Below are 15,368 nucleotides of genomic sequence, written 5' to 3'. Positions count from 1 at the left end.
CACTCAGTAGCGGGAGGGAGAAGCGCGTGCAAAGCGACCAGACACCATGGGGACGAGGGGAGGAGAGCGAGTAGAAGAGGCGCGCCCAGGCGGACCGCCCAGGCAGTCAGCCCGGCATCGCAAGAGGCGAGCCCGGCCGGAGGGGTCCGCGGGCGGGGCGGCACGTGTGTAGCCAGGGCAGATCGGGGGCTTAGCGTGCCCCTGCCCGCAGCCGCCAGAGATGAGCGAGGCCAGCCGGGTGTGCTCCGGCTACTACAGCCTCAACCACAGCTTCGTGGAGCCCTTCCAGTGTCCCCGGCGCGGCGAGGGGGCCACCCTCATCTACTGCTGCGGCTTCGCCGACCTCAAGTACTGCTGCAGTGAGCCGGGCAGCTACTTCCCCTACAAGCACAGCTACATGTGGAGCCTCAGGTGGGTAGGCAGGGGGCTGGCGGCCAGGGGGCTGGGGAGGCGACGAGTCGTGCCACGACGGGAGGAGGGAGGTCGCCCGCGTCCTCGCGACCTGCTCGGATCCCTCCGGGGGGACAGGAGCCTCCGAGGGCTGAAGAGGGCCCTGCAGAGAACCCACTCGGTGCCACCCCCATCCGGCGAGGGTCGGGCAGTGGCGCCAGAAGTGTGAATCCGCCGGGGACCCCGGGCGAGGCGCGCGCGGGAGGCGAGCGGGCTCTGCGCCCGGGGCGCAAGCAGGGCCGCCCGGCGGGAGCGGACTACTCTTCACTCTCTCTCGCCGGCACCAGTCCGAGGCCTGCGGCTCTGCGGGCAGAGAAAGACAAGCACATAACTTAACGAGGAGATTTTAATTCTCTTTTTGATTACTTTGGGCATTTGGTGCATTTGAATGGAAAAGGAGCTCCTTTGAGACTCAATGCGTTAACCAAAGATCAGAGTATTTTAAGTCTCTTTGTGGGTGAGAAGGAATTGGCTGTATCCTTTAAAGTATCAAGAAAGGGTGTGTGTGTGTGTATGCTTCGACGCGCACAGGCAACAGGGCTTTGTAATTTGCCCTTTCAGTTGATCTCACACTGACCCCCAAACAGAACTGGAGACCCACAGAGAGGAAGAGTTTCAGTTGCTGTGAGTACACACTCCGTTGAACCTTTGCAGGACACCCCCTTTCTCAACACCTGAGCTCTTTGGCCATTGCTGGAAAGTGAAGAGACTTTCAAAGGTGGTGTCTTCCTTGCCTCTTTTTCCTATGATGGTAATTTAACGTATTCCAATTAGTATTTACACAGATATTTTCATTACGAAATGCTTTTCCCCCCCTCCACTCCAAAGGATTGCAGACTTAGAACCTGATTCTTTCATTTTGCCTGGAGAATGAATGGGGTGCCAGGATTACAGGAAAGAACTGCCACCCCACCTCAAACTGTTACTTACAAATTAGCTTATGACTGGGAGAGAGAGAGAGGCCAACTCTGCTAAGTAAGGAGAAGAGTGTTATTTCTCCCAATCTCCTACCATGGTCCAGACTTTAGCACACATGCCAAGTCTGCAGCAAATGACTTTAAATGTTATTTCTTAGAGCAGTAAAGTCATTTTTTTTTGCACACTGCAAGCTTCAAAAAAATCTCAAAAGGAGTGCCTACTTACCAACAAGTTCAACTAACACAGTTGTGTCATGCCAGAACAGGAAATGATGACAATTTATCCTTATTACTTGGGGAAGCAATTTGTATTGCGCTGGCATATTATCTGGCCTTTTGGAAAATAACATAGTAACCTAGCTCTGAGTCTTTGGAGGTGTTAATAATGGTGGCAGCACCTCCATGAGAGACTGGCAACTCTTAAGTCAAACTCAATTGGAAAAGTGCCTGGGATTCTCAGGTCCCTGAATAGTTCCAAAGTGACAAGCAGCAGAGGATAGAAAACCTTCCTAAGGTTTATGAGGGCACAAAGGAATGAACAGCTTCCTGGGGTCTTCATTTAGCACTGACAATGCAGCTCAGTTCCTGGGAAATATAAAAATCATTTCAACTGATGGCATCAGTTGGCAATGTTAAACCTGGGGTTCTATATGTGTATGTATAGCTGATTCACTTTGTTATAAAGCAGAAACTAGCACACCATTGTAAAGCAATCATACTCCAATAAAGATGTTAAAAAAAAAACCAAAAAAAAACCCACCTGGGGTTCTTCCTTAGTTATTGAGCTCTGAGAACACAGCGGGAAGGTAAAAATTTAGAACTTCATTTCCCTCATATTCTTTGCTCTCTCCCCTAATTTAAAATAGACCAACTGTGAAAAATATCCCAGAAGTCACTAGCATTTGTTCTGAGATTCTGCAGCCACTGCAGAAAGGCACAGGTATGGCACCTCCAGGTGAATGAAGTTGCTAAGTAGGAGAATTCATTAATGTGACAGCAGCTACAGACCCTTTCTCAGGGACTGCAAAGCAAACTGCCCTATGGTGCTGTGAGGAAAGCATAATTCTCCCTTTTCTGTGTCTGGCCCACTCCCATCTCTTCTCCTCTTATAAATCCCTAACCTCTAAGGGTTTCCTTTGGAAACCTTCTTCAGGACCTAGGAAAATAATGTGTGTTGCACAGGGCTACGCTTGAGTTCAATAAGTTATTTGTTGAAATGAATATTTTAGGAGATTCCCAGAGCTCCATCTTTATCTAGAGTTTTGCATGCATAAAGCAACATTTCTATAAAGTGGAACTATGACATTGAAACAGTTTGTCAGGATTATGAAGAACATCCTTTTGTAATAGAAAGAAGTGACATGCTTCGTTTTTGCTTTTCCTTCCAATCATGTGGCCTGGTTTTTAAACTGTGTACATGTAAAGTCTGGAATACATACATTGAATTTAATTAAGTTGACAATTTTACTTTTAATTGACTAAATTATTTTTTCACTTTGAAGATGTTTTTAGTAACCGGGTTCTCATTTCAGGAATCTTTCCAGATGCCTGGCCTCCTAGCTGCTTTGTGAAGCAGATAATATTAATTAAGTGGATTATGTTCCCATGTGTCTGTGCAGAGTCCTAACCCTCCCTGACACATATGATCTACAAAAGTCAGCTTTGGTGCAAACAAGCATGAAAGAGGAGTTGCCAGAGCCAGGGAGTCTACCCCTTGGAAAAGAGGGCATCAAGTGAGGGCAAACTCCAATTTAAATATGCAACTATATACTGACTCTAGCCAGAAAATTACCCAGTCTTCACTTCTGTGCAGGGCTAGGGGAACTGGGCTGGTAGTAATTAACAAGCACAAGAATCTTTTGAAGTCTGCCCCCATGTCTGGCTCAGGAGGCAATCTCTAAATTGCAAGGGGGCTTTATCTCCTTAAATTAAGGATAAGTAGGATGAGCTTAGCCCCTCGCTTTTAATTTTGTTCTTCCTCCCATAGCAGTGACACACCTAGCACCCCTGGTCAAATTCTCTCTTTCGTCACTTTCAGCATGTCACATTTGTTCGCGCCCTAATCTCTGGGAAATAGCAGAAGCTGAAAGGCAAGCCAGGAAAATAATGAAGAAAAAGATCACTACTTGTCAGTGATCATTTCAATGATTGTTACTTTTCAAGGATGATTACTTTTCAATGACTACTAATGGATCAATCACCAGTCAATTATCATTTACTTCCATTTCTGAAACATTAATTACAAGCTAAATACTCTATTAAACACTTTTAATGTGTGCATATGACTATGGGAAAGTCAATAGAAGTATCTGCTCTTGAGCAGCTTAAAATCTAATTATATGTATTTACATACCCATACATACATATTGCTCATGAAAGTAAAGTACATATGTTTGCATATTAGTCTTGCAAGATAATTTTCTTTTTTCCAAACTTCTTTTCCCATTTAAAAATAAGTTCACAGGTTTGTGAAAATTGTATTATTTCTCAAGTGATTAGACTTATAGATAACTGTACCAGAAGGAATTGTTACAAATTTAGGGCAAATGATATCATATTTACACTGCATTTTTAGAGAAAAGTACAAGGGTTTCTTCCTAAATGCTAGAAGCCATTGGTGTTATGCTCTTTTAGAAAGGAAAAATTCAGATTGAACATGAACTTTATATAAATTTCATAAACATTGCTTTCCTTTAATTAAACTTTCTTCTCCTCTCTTGTAATGGTTGTGGTTTTGTATATTAATACATGAAAACGCCCATACATGTCTCCAAAATAAAAGTTCTACACTTCTGGTAAACATTTGTTTCACTGTTTTTGCAGAGGTGGATATCTTTCTATTCATCTTTTATTGGTTAATCTAATCTTTCCTCCTAAAATATATTAATAATAGAGGTTTATCTGATAGAAATGTTTTTGAACCATCCCTAGAGAATCATGTGACCTTTTACTGTAATATGAATTCACATGGTATTCTGTACTAATATTAACATATAAATGTATAGAGAAATATCATAAGAATTTGATGGTAGAAAAAGGTGAGCCGTAGATTTCAATCATATACTGTTTATAATAAAACATAATTTGGTATGAATGACTGAAGCAAGTATTAACAATATTTAAACCTTTATTTTATGTGCAAACCAGTTTGTGTGACAGTCACAGTGTTTTTTCTGTTTTCCTTAGCATTGGAGCTCTGATTGGACTGGGAATTGCTGCCCTTGTTTTACTTGCCTTTGTCATCAGCGTCTGTGTTCTTTGCTACTTATTTCTGTATACAAAGCCTCAAAGATTAGACACTGGCCTTAAACTTCAACACCTAGAGGCTACTTCCACTCAAGAAGGTAATCTGTATCCATTATTTCTAACCAATTACCTGTACTCTGTTCAAAATAATAACCTGTGCCTGGGTGACCGATCATTCTCTTAGCAATGAATGCTTTTTAAAAATTCAGTTTATTATATGTCTTTATAAAAATTCATGTTAAATTAGGTCTTAATGATGAAATACCTTAGGGGGATTGTACCCAAGGAAAAATAGTGGCAGGATGTAAATATTCTCATGAAAAAATAATACATTGATCCAGTAAATCCACTTTAATTTATTTATGTATGTCTCAGTTATAAAGGTTGTATCCTCTTGGAATTTTTAAATTTTGTTTTTGATGGAGCCAAAGAAGTCAAATAGATAGAGGAACAAAATATCCAATAATTAATTGTCAGTGTTGCATTGCTCTAGATTGGTTAGTCAGTAGTCAGTTAGGCATTACCTGTGTGCCTATGGTGTGCAGAATTCAGAGGAGGTGTATTAAGTAATTCAGAGGCATATAAAAGAAACTAAAAAATAAATAGAAGTCAGTCTTTGTTCTTGAATAGATCACAAACTAGTTATGCTATACAGGTATGTGTATGTGTGTGTTTGTGTGTGTAGTGCAACTATAAAGTAAAAATGTTTATGTAAGGTTTTCAGAACTGAGTCTCTTTGTTATCTTAATTATAATGTGCTACATATGCTAATCATTATCATTATGAAACAGAAAGAATTGTTAAAATTTTTTGTGAATATAAATTTCTATTAGTGTATTTTAAAAGTAGTGATCATGAATTTTATTTAGATATATGTATTTTGAACATATTTTTAATAAAAATTTAGAATATATATATTACAGATATATATGTTTAGAATAAGACACAGGTGCTCACTAACTTCTATTTTAAAAGGAAGTGAAAAACTTTCTTCCAAAAAATTTAGAAAATTTCCTTCCCATATGCTCCATTTTAGCTGAATCCAGAAACATGTTTATGGAGTACATGCTCTGCGATCTTCTCAAATACACCAGCACCGCATGATTACTTTAGCTCTATTTTTCTTCTCTGTAGAGATCTCAGAGGGTGCCCTGTATCACAAAGCAAGAAGTCAAGATCCCTTTGGAGTTCTTTTTCTGAAGTACTGTTTGGAGATTACATGGCCGAATTGACCAGTTGTTAGCTGAATTTAGTCCTGTGGCTTAGACTCTGTTTCTCCACAAGCAAAATGAAGCAGTGGACTAGTGATTATCAAATAATCAAAAAGTAAAATCAATTTTTGTCTCAATTGCTTAGATAATTTAAAGTATCAGTTCTTAAATTTTATTGTGTGTAAGAATCACTTAGGGAGTTTGTTAAAACCACGAACTCCAGACTCTGCATTTTAAAACAGATAGCTCCTCTTCCTACCCTGCCCTTGCTCCCCGGCTGTCCACTCTCCACAGAGAAGCCAGAGTGAGCCTGGTAAAACCTAAGTCAGGTCAGGGTCACTACTCTGGTCAAAACCCTAATCGCTTCCCATCTTTCAGTAGATATGGAGTCCTAAATGTGAACTATGGGGGCTTTTGTGGTCTGCCCTTTACACCTTTATTTCTAGCATCTTATGCCCAGCCACCTTGGCCTCTTTGCTGTTCCTTGAAATTCCTGCCTCAGGGCCTTTGCACATGCTGTGCCCATTGTCTGGAATGCTTTTCCCTCACTTTCACTTTCTTTAAATCTTTATTAAAAGTCACCTTCCCAGGGAGTTCTTCCCTGGTCACTCAATCTGCATCTTTAACTTCAACATTTCATGCCCTCTTCCTGCTTTATTTTTCTCCTAAGCACTTACCACTAATCTACTATATATTTTACTTACCTGTTGTCCAATTTTTCTCTACTCCAACTAGAAAGTAAGTTCCAGGAAAGTAGGAATTTTTGTCTTGTATGCTCACTACTGTTTCTCTAGTGCTTAGAACACAACAAATGTTTGTTGAATGAATTGAATGAAGTAGCACTGCACCTCTGTCGTAGGTGATCAAAGGAGCATGTTTATTGTCACCATTACAGTCATCAAACATTCACTGAGTGCCTCTTCTATACAATGCAGTGTGCTAAATAAAAATTGATTATTTTTCCTGATATTTTTCCTGATCTATCTCAGGGACTGCTCCAGAATTTTATTTCAAGCTGGATCTGAGAGCCCAGCAACAGAATTAGTTGGCTTGTTGACTCAAGTCTTTGTAGTCTTATGGCTCTTTAGCTAAGGAGATCCATTAGTGCACTTCCTATGTAGTTGGTTGAGGCTACTTTCTTACAGTGAAATATCCCCACTCTGGCCCTCTGAAAAACACTATGTTTACCAAGTCAGCAAATTAATTCAATACACCTTTCCTGAGTGCTTACTCTTGGTAAGGCAGAATTTTATATGATCATTGCCTTCTGCTGCTTTCAAATTAGATAATTTTGGGCCCTTTGGTTGACATTAACCAAATAAGACATAGTGGAGAGCAGAAAACAAAATAGGCAATCCAAATGTCACCAGGAATAGGAAGAGAAAACGGTTCATATTTGAAAGCGACCCTTCAAAGTGATAATTAAAAACCATTGCTGTGCCTATTGTTAAATATGCATGCTTCATTCCAGTGATTCTCCCACCTAGGGATAAATGTCAGTGTTCTAGCTAGTGAGAAAACAAGGCTTTATTCCACTTAAGGAATGCCTTAAAGGTTAGGAACATAATGTTTGTGTAATAATTAAGCAAGTAAAATTACATTGGAGGAAAATTGGTTTCACCAGTTACCACTCCTTTCTTTGAAAACTATCTGTTAAGAGTCAGCCTCCCATTATTTTAGATTAATTTTTAGAATTGAGACTTTTTTCATTATAGGCAATTTGAATGGCCTAAAGGGAAATGTGTTTTTGTGCACATACTAAAACTGACTTAAGGCACTGGACTTTTTTGTTTCCATAAATGACAGTACCATTAAAGAAGAAACAACAGGCCCAAAATGGAGCCCTTTGTGCTAAGCCCCACATCAGCAAACCAAAACCTTACCTAACTGCAGTTTCAGCCTCTCCCAGGAGTGAAATTTTAAACCTATCCGTCTGGAATTTCCTGATCAACACTAGTAAGCTAATCTTCAGGATAGACCCCTGCCCTCCCCTAAAGGAAAGTGACCTGCCTGAAAAAAATCCTTTCTTTTGTTTATGACTTCCTTGTCCTATCCCCTTCTGCCTATAAGACCCTTCATTTCCTACATCTTCTCAGAGCCCCTTTCTACTTGTTAGGTGGGATGCTGTCTAATTCACAAGTCGTTGGATAAAGCCAACTAGGTCTTCAAATTCACTCCGCTGAATTGTGTTTTTTTAACAATAGTCTAAGTCTAAAATAGTCTAATCTTAGACTATTTTGCCAAGATTTTTCTTTCATGTATCTTTATTCTATTGGGGTTCATTATTTTTAATGTATACAATTTAAGTCTTTATACATTTTGAATTGATCCTGAAAATAGCAGGTCTCTGGTAGTGCCTGTAGAGTTTAATTGGGCTACCTCCAAGGCTCACTTTGTACAGAGGTTCTATTGCTAAGCAATTGATTGGTCTTTACATTGTGTTCCATAATCATTTTCTTTCTTTTTAACTTTTCTGTTTTGAGTTATGCCTGTATCAAATGCCAATGTTTAAAAGAATACCGTGGTTTGTAAATTGTACTGTATTGGACAAACAGTTCTGAGCAGAAGATGGCTGTGTGAAGGGCATCTTTCTGAGTAGACACTCCTGGGGTGAGGGCTTATTTCATAAGATGTGGAAGAATTAATGGTTAATGGGGGAGCAATTAAAGGGATGAATGTCTTAGATCCCTGCTTCCCAAACTTTTCCACTGGAGAATCCTTAAGGGTAGTTAAGAAAGGAATGTGTACCTCCAGAATTCCCAGGGTTAGAATGGAAAGCCCTGGCTTGTGAGCTTTAAATTATTTGAAGTTGCCCATTATATTTTTTAAATTATGGGAATTTTTAATTTGATTACTAGTATAATGACTTGTTTTACTCTAATAATAACATTATATCCTTCCCATTTCTGAGTAAAATTGATGCTCCAAGAAGATAAAATATACTCATCCCGTGGTTATGTGTATCCATTGACACCCTAGGGTTGTGGAGAGGGGTGGAGAATCCAGAGGGTTCTTAGAAGCAGAGTTTTTGATGAAAATGAGAAGGGCAGAGAGTAGAGCTGCTTGACACAAATAAAATAATATTGTTGTTTAGGAATAATAGACAACTCCAATTATCTATTATTTGGTAGTCTCATTTGCAAAGGCAGGCAATATAAATGGAAAAGGGGAAGCAAATCAGCAGTAAGGCACAGGTTGTCTAGGAGAAAAGCATAAATTATATATAGAATACTGAGAAAGCAAGCAAATTTGATGATTGTGTATACAATTGTTTGTTCTGCCTGTGAGCAAAATGGGACTTGGACCGTTCAGAATAGTCTACTATATTTCTTCTTAGAAGACACCCTTATACCCCCAGAAAGAAAACCTTTCTCTTAATTCACTTTCATTTTAGGAAAATTAGAAAATACAGAAAAACAAATAAACAAATAACTTCATCCATGATCCCACCACACAGAGATAACAGATATTAACACCATGGTGAATATCCTTCATGGATTTTTTTTCTATGTATCTATAGATACATGTATATATAACAAAATGGGGAAAAAAATTAATCGTATAACAGCTTTTCTTTTATCACTGAACAACATTGACATCATCGTTTGCCAATAAATAAACACCACTTTTAATGATTACATTTTATTACCTTGATGGAGTGCTATGAATTTTTATTCTTTTATTTTGACATAGTTCACACTTCCAGAAAAGTTGCAAGAAAAGTATTGAAAAGGTTGTATACCTTTTCCCAGATTTACTAATTGTTATTATTTTATTACCTCATTTTTTTCAAAATTGACTTTCTTTTGATGAATATTTTCTGAACCATTTGAAAATAATTTGCAGATATCATGCTTTTTAACCATAAATATTTCAGTATGTGTTTCTTAAGAACAAGGATTTTTTTTCCTACATAATTACAGTACATTTATCAGTCAGGAAATGTAACAGTGATATAGTAATATTATCTAATCTGCAGTTCATATTAAAATTTTCCAATATCCTTAAATAGCTATTTTTTTCTTATCTACGATCTAGTCCAGAGTTACATCTTGTAATTAGTTATCATATTTCTTTAGTCTTTTGTTTTTGTTCTTTGAAACTTATTTTTATTTTAAATCATCCTTTTACCTTTCTTTTTTTCAATTGAAGTATAGTTGATTTACAATGTTGTGTTAGTTTCTGGGTGTACAGTAAAGTGAGTCAGATATATATACAACTGAATATATAGTCACTATTTTTCCTTTTGCCATTACTAAGTAACTTGTTGGGAGGTATGAAAAAATCCTGTTCCTCCTCCAACTTTCACGCACCCATTGATGGTTCTTGACTGAATGTTTTCATTCAAAATTTCAAGATAATTTTAGTATTATTATTATGATAGCTATGAAATGGTGATTTTCTAACCTCATCATTCCTTCTGTGTTTATTAGTTGCTATTCTACTACAAGGAAGAGCTTTCCCTTTCCCCCTATTTACCTATTAATTAATTTATTAGTATCAGTATGGACTTGGATTCTTTATTCTAAAATAGTCTATTACTATCATCATTTATTCTGATTCTTAAGTTATCTCAGATTTGGCCTGTGGGAGCCCCTTTAAATTGGGTCCTATATCCTTTTGAAATATGTCCATCATTTTTTGAGCATTTTTTTTGCTCTCTGTCACAAAATGTTCTCGAGCAGCCTGTGCTTTTCCTGTTCCAGCCCTGAAATCTGCCATTTGTCCAAGAAGTCGCCAAGAAGTTGCCCTTTTAGTTGGAATGGTGTTTAGAAACCAGTCTGGGTATATCATATTTTATTAAATTATTGACTTTGAACTAGCTTCCATTTTTTCTGTTACACACAAGCATTGAACACTGAAGTATTTTCCTAGCATAAATCCCTAGGAATGGAATTGCTGACCAAAGATTTGGTACATATAAAAGGCTTTGGATACAAATTGGTAACTGTCCTCCAGAAAAGTACTATTTCATGAGTATTTTTATTTCAAAAGATATATATCTTACTAATTTCACTGAGGGAAACAATATAGTGTTTTATTTTTAATTTATCTAATTAGGAGCAAGGGTGGACATTTTCATATTTATTTGTCATTGTCTTTGTGGTATATTGTTGCTCATATCTTATACACATTTTTCTATGGGGGTGTTCATTTTTCATTGCTTTATAGGAACTTTCCATACAGTAACTAAATTCTTTTTCACATATATTGCAAGTATTTTTCATAGTTGTTTCCTTTTTAATTTTATATGTGACAATTTTTCAACTGTAGAAGTTTCTCTTTTTGTGATTTCTTCCTTTAATTTCATACTTAGGAAGTTCTTACCTCTAAGATATAAAGATATTCACCTATATTTTCTTCTAATACAGTACATACATGCACTTGTTTTTTACATTTAAATCTTTAATAATCCTGGAATTAAAATTTTTGTGTAAAGTGTGAGGTAGGGATCTGCCTTTATTTTTATTTTACAAATAATGAGCCAATTGTCTACATATTTATTGGGAAATCTATCCTTTTTTTCTTGACAATTTAAAATGTCACCTTTGTCATAAACTAAATTCTTATATATACTGGGCTCTGTTTTTAGACTTTCTATTTTGTTAAATTTATCAGTCTGTTTAGTCTTAAGTCAATAATATACTTTAAAAATTATTGTAGCTATATAATTTATTTTAGTATCTAATTAGGGAAGACTTTCTCTTCCTTCCCATTATGCTTCTTTTTCAAAGTTTCTTAGCTACTCTTGTTTCAGTATTCCAAATAAACTTCTGAATCACATTGTCAAATTTTAAAAAATCAAGTGGCATTTTGATGGGTTTTGTACTAAATCTATAGATAACTTTGGGAGCTATTTTACTTAGTAGCCTTAACATTGCTTCAACCAAATTCTACTCAAAACATTTATTAATTACGCTGCCACATTATTTTTAAATGCCATTCTTTGTTTCAGAGAGGCTTTAAAAACTCACTGAGATCTTAGTAGAAGATGGGGTAATTTGAACTCAATGGCAGAAAAGGTCACTTGTGTCTCCTAAAGGGGCTTTTCTACTGAAAATAATGAGTCTGGAATTTCCTACAACTCTTTTTGTTTCTAGAATGTAGAAAACCAAATTGCTCGGCAGAGCTCCTGCTACTTTTAGCATTTGTGAGTCCTCCTCAGGGAGCAGGGTTAGGCAATGCTGGCCGATGCTGGAACCAAAAAGCAAAATAGAAGCCAGTCTCTCATTGTGAAAATTCATTTAAAGGATTTAAAATATCAGCTAAATTCCTCTGTGAGCTATGTTAGTCATCTATAGTTGAATTTAACAATGCAGAAAAGAAAAAAAAAAGTCCAATTGTGGAAAAAATAGTGTAGGAAAAACATTTCTGGAGAGAACTGCCTTCATTCCTTGATGGATGGGCAAAGCAAAAGGGCAAGTCTAAGATTCTAACTTTCAAAATGAATTTTTAACTGTATTTACATGAGATACCTGTGTATCCTCAAGGGGAAGGCAGGGCATTGAAGAAGGGAGAAGTCAATAGGTCAGGAGGTCAGTAGACAAGTTTTGCTCACTTCACCATTTACCTCAGATCCAGTTCTTTGCATCGTATTAAATTTAAAGGGAAAATGTCCCCTAGTAAATAAAGAACACTTTTAGGGTGCAAATTTAAGATTGCTTGTTTCTACTAGAAAGAAATGCAAGATGAGTGGGATGTGTAGATTTCTACTAAATACTAAAGTGAGCCAGCTGATTAGTCATTGAAGCTGCTGTAGGGCAGCAGATTGGTAATGCAGAAGCTAGAAGGACACAGGCAGATAATGGCAGAAAAGCTTAATTACCGCTCTGCCACACAGCCAGGAGATGAGACCTGCAGAGGGCCCAGTATTCTTTTGATATTTTGAAATGGCAGGTAAGAGCAGAGTTCATAGAAGATTTATAGGATAAATGGATCCCTGAGGAATGCTTCTGAAAATGAATGTAAAATTTAACTGTTATAGAAAAAATATATTGGCCTAGTTTGTGATGAGGATAGGTGCATTTTGTTTGATGAATTTGATTTAAATGGCGAATTTGATTTGCTTGATGAATTGCATTTAAATTTTGGCAAAGGCCAAAGCTTTCATTTAAATGCCAGGCTGAGAGGTATAGGATTAAAGGAAGGTTGAGATTTACATATGATGACCAGACTGAAGAAAAGAATAAAAATGGGACACTAGCAGCAGAAAGAGCAACTAATGTCAACCCAGGAAAGCACAGTGATGTTGGATCTTTCCAGTCTGCACTCAGGTAAAGAAAAGGAGAAATTAAATTAAAAAAACACTTTATACGTAACAAATCCCTTAAGAGCTCAATGGTATAACAGATTTCTTGTTTAAAATTTAATCCATGTTGTAACCTCGTGACAGAAGAGGCAGCTTGTTTTATCTCTACTCTGTTGGTTAAGAAATGAGTTTCTATTTATTAAAGGAAAACTAGGAAAAGGTGAGGTTGCTGAGACTTTTCCTCTTCTCTCTTTTAAAATCATTCCAAAGGGATGCAGTTAGCTGGACTCTGATATCACTACAGCACAGCCCACTTGCAGCAGTTGTTTTTTCCATAATATGCCCAATTATTCTAACTTACCAGAGGGATATACATTGAAAGCACGTTTGGACTTTTATAAGCTGCAGGAAGAGAGGGAACACCAGGGTGTTGACTTGCTAATCAAAGCTCCTGCTTCAAATGGTGTCAGTATGGTGTTTATATCAAATCTTTTCTTGTTCCTGTAGCAAATCAGTTTGGTTAGCGGAACTGCATTGCCTTAAGAAGCCAATCTAAGAAATGATCTTTGTACCTGCACTGGTTAGAAGGATCCAGTAGTCAAGGAAATAATGAATCAGGGCTGGGGAATGGGGGGTTTTACAAGTCCTAGATGAAGGAAAATCTATTGATAGAATACTGGAATGTATTTTGCAAGCCTTTAAATCTCAGAGGGCAGTAGACAGGTTAAACTCTTTCAGTTGTTTCCAGGAAAATGCATAATGGAAACCAGAGCTGTCAGAATGGAGATGGCTTAAGAGAGAACCCCAGACTAAGGGGTTCTTGGAGAGAACCCCAAACTAAGTGAGGAAATAAATTCCTGAGTTTAACTCCCATAAAAAGAAAAAAAACCCTGTGACAAGGTAGAAAAACCACCTTGAAAGTCTCACTAGAATATTATGAATTTAAGTATGTAAAAAGCTTAGGAAACATGAAGACTTGAATTAATCAAACGTTACAGTCTTCAGACTTCCAGGACTTCGGATAAAAGGTTAAACTTTTAGATGTTTAAAAAAATGCTAGAGAGGGGAAGAGGATTAAGAGGCACAAACTATTATGTATAAAATAAATAAGCTACAAGGATATATTGTACAGCATAGGGAATATAGCTAATATTTATAATTTTAAATGGAGTATAATCTATAAAAATATTGAATCACTATGTTGTATGCCTAAAACTAATATGATATAAATCAACCATACTTCAATAAAAAAAAGAAAATAATGCTTATATAAGATACAAATTCTGCCCAGATAATATGAAACTAATTTACATCTTAAATCCTTGGTCTTTTACCTTTACCTGCTGTGATACCAGAGAGTACAAACGATACTGAACCAATAAAAATAAGCCTACAAACATTTTGTTTTTCAAATATTACAAATGTTATATAAGGAAAATAGTTTCAAGGGTCTCTCTCTCTCTCTCTCTCTCTCTCTCTCTCTCTATATATATATATACCCCATTACTTAAGTATTTAGTAGTTAAATTTGAATCCATATATCTTTTAAAGTCTACTTTGCAAATAACAGTGAAGAATTTATCAGGTCATCAAATTTTCATGCTAGCTTTCCCTACTACATTTATCTTAAACAATTTTGCTTGCTGACTGGGCAAAGAGCTACTTGCCAGGCTAGAAAATATTGTGCCTACAACAAATTAACTTTTTGTTGTTTTTGTTTAAAAATCAAATTATAGTCAAAACATTATGATTGGATGTTTAGAAGTAGAACATTAACACCAAAAGAGTTCAGAAGTAATGAAATAAAGCCATATATTGTACTGCTCTAGGCCCTACATTTTAAAATTATGATACTTTTAATATTAGCCCAGAGAATAATGCCATGCATGTTTCAGGCCTATGGGCAAGATCTGGGAGCTGTAGTGAGACATCATCCTTCAAAACTTATCAATAATATTGCTCCTTTGAGTGTTGATCTATGAAAACAACCCATAGTGAGGGATGTCCTCATTGACTCTAGAAAGCAGTCTATACAATTACTTATAAATGGGCAAAGCCAGGCAGTATGAACACACTTCAAGGTGAGGCTTAGACTTATCTAAAGAAAAAAAGTGAAAAAGTCATATAAGAAGAGAGACTAGATGGCAAAAAAGTAGAGGAAAGCTACTTCTAATAGTGAAACCTCTTGGCTAGTGAGTCCCCCTTCCCCTTAGGTAGGTTTGGAGCAGATTTTCCAAAACCTAAAGGACAAATAAGAGATTTTCAAGCAAAGATTAGAGAGTTAGGGATATCAGG

General features: G+C 36.9%; 1 protein-coding gene across 1 annotated transcript in view; it reads left to right on the top strand.

Annotated features, from left to right (window-relative positions):
• Positions 1 to 15,368, top strand: part of SHISAL2B (shisa like 2B) — a 35,910-nt gene that overhangs the window by 14,180 nt on the left and 6,362 nt on the right. The window contains exons 2-3 of the mRNA XM_082457410.1: positions 212 to 411; positions 4,554 to 4,711. Of these exons, the coding sequence (XP_082313536.1) occupies positions 212 to 411; positions 4,554 to 4,711 (358 nt within the window). The remainder of the gene's footprint in view (positions 1 to 211; positions 412 to 4,553; positions 4,712 to 15,368) is intronic.

The sequence above is a fragment of the Balaenoptera physalus genome (assembly GCF_965194825.1).
Source record: "Balaenoptera physalus genome assembly, chromosome: 3".
Taxonomy (NCBI): Eukaryota; Metazoa; Chordata; class Mammalia; order Artiodactyla; family Balaenopteridae; genus Balaenoptera; species Balaenoptera physalus.
The sequence above is the reverse complement of the archived record's forward strand: the minus strand, read 5'-3'. Positions and strand labels throughout refer to the sequence as shown.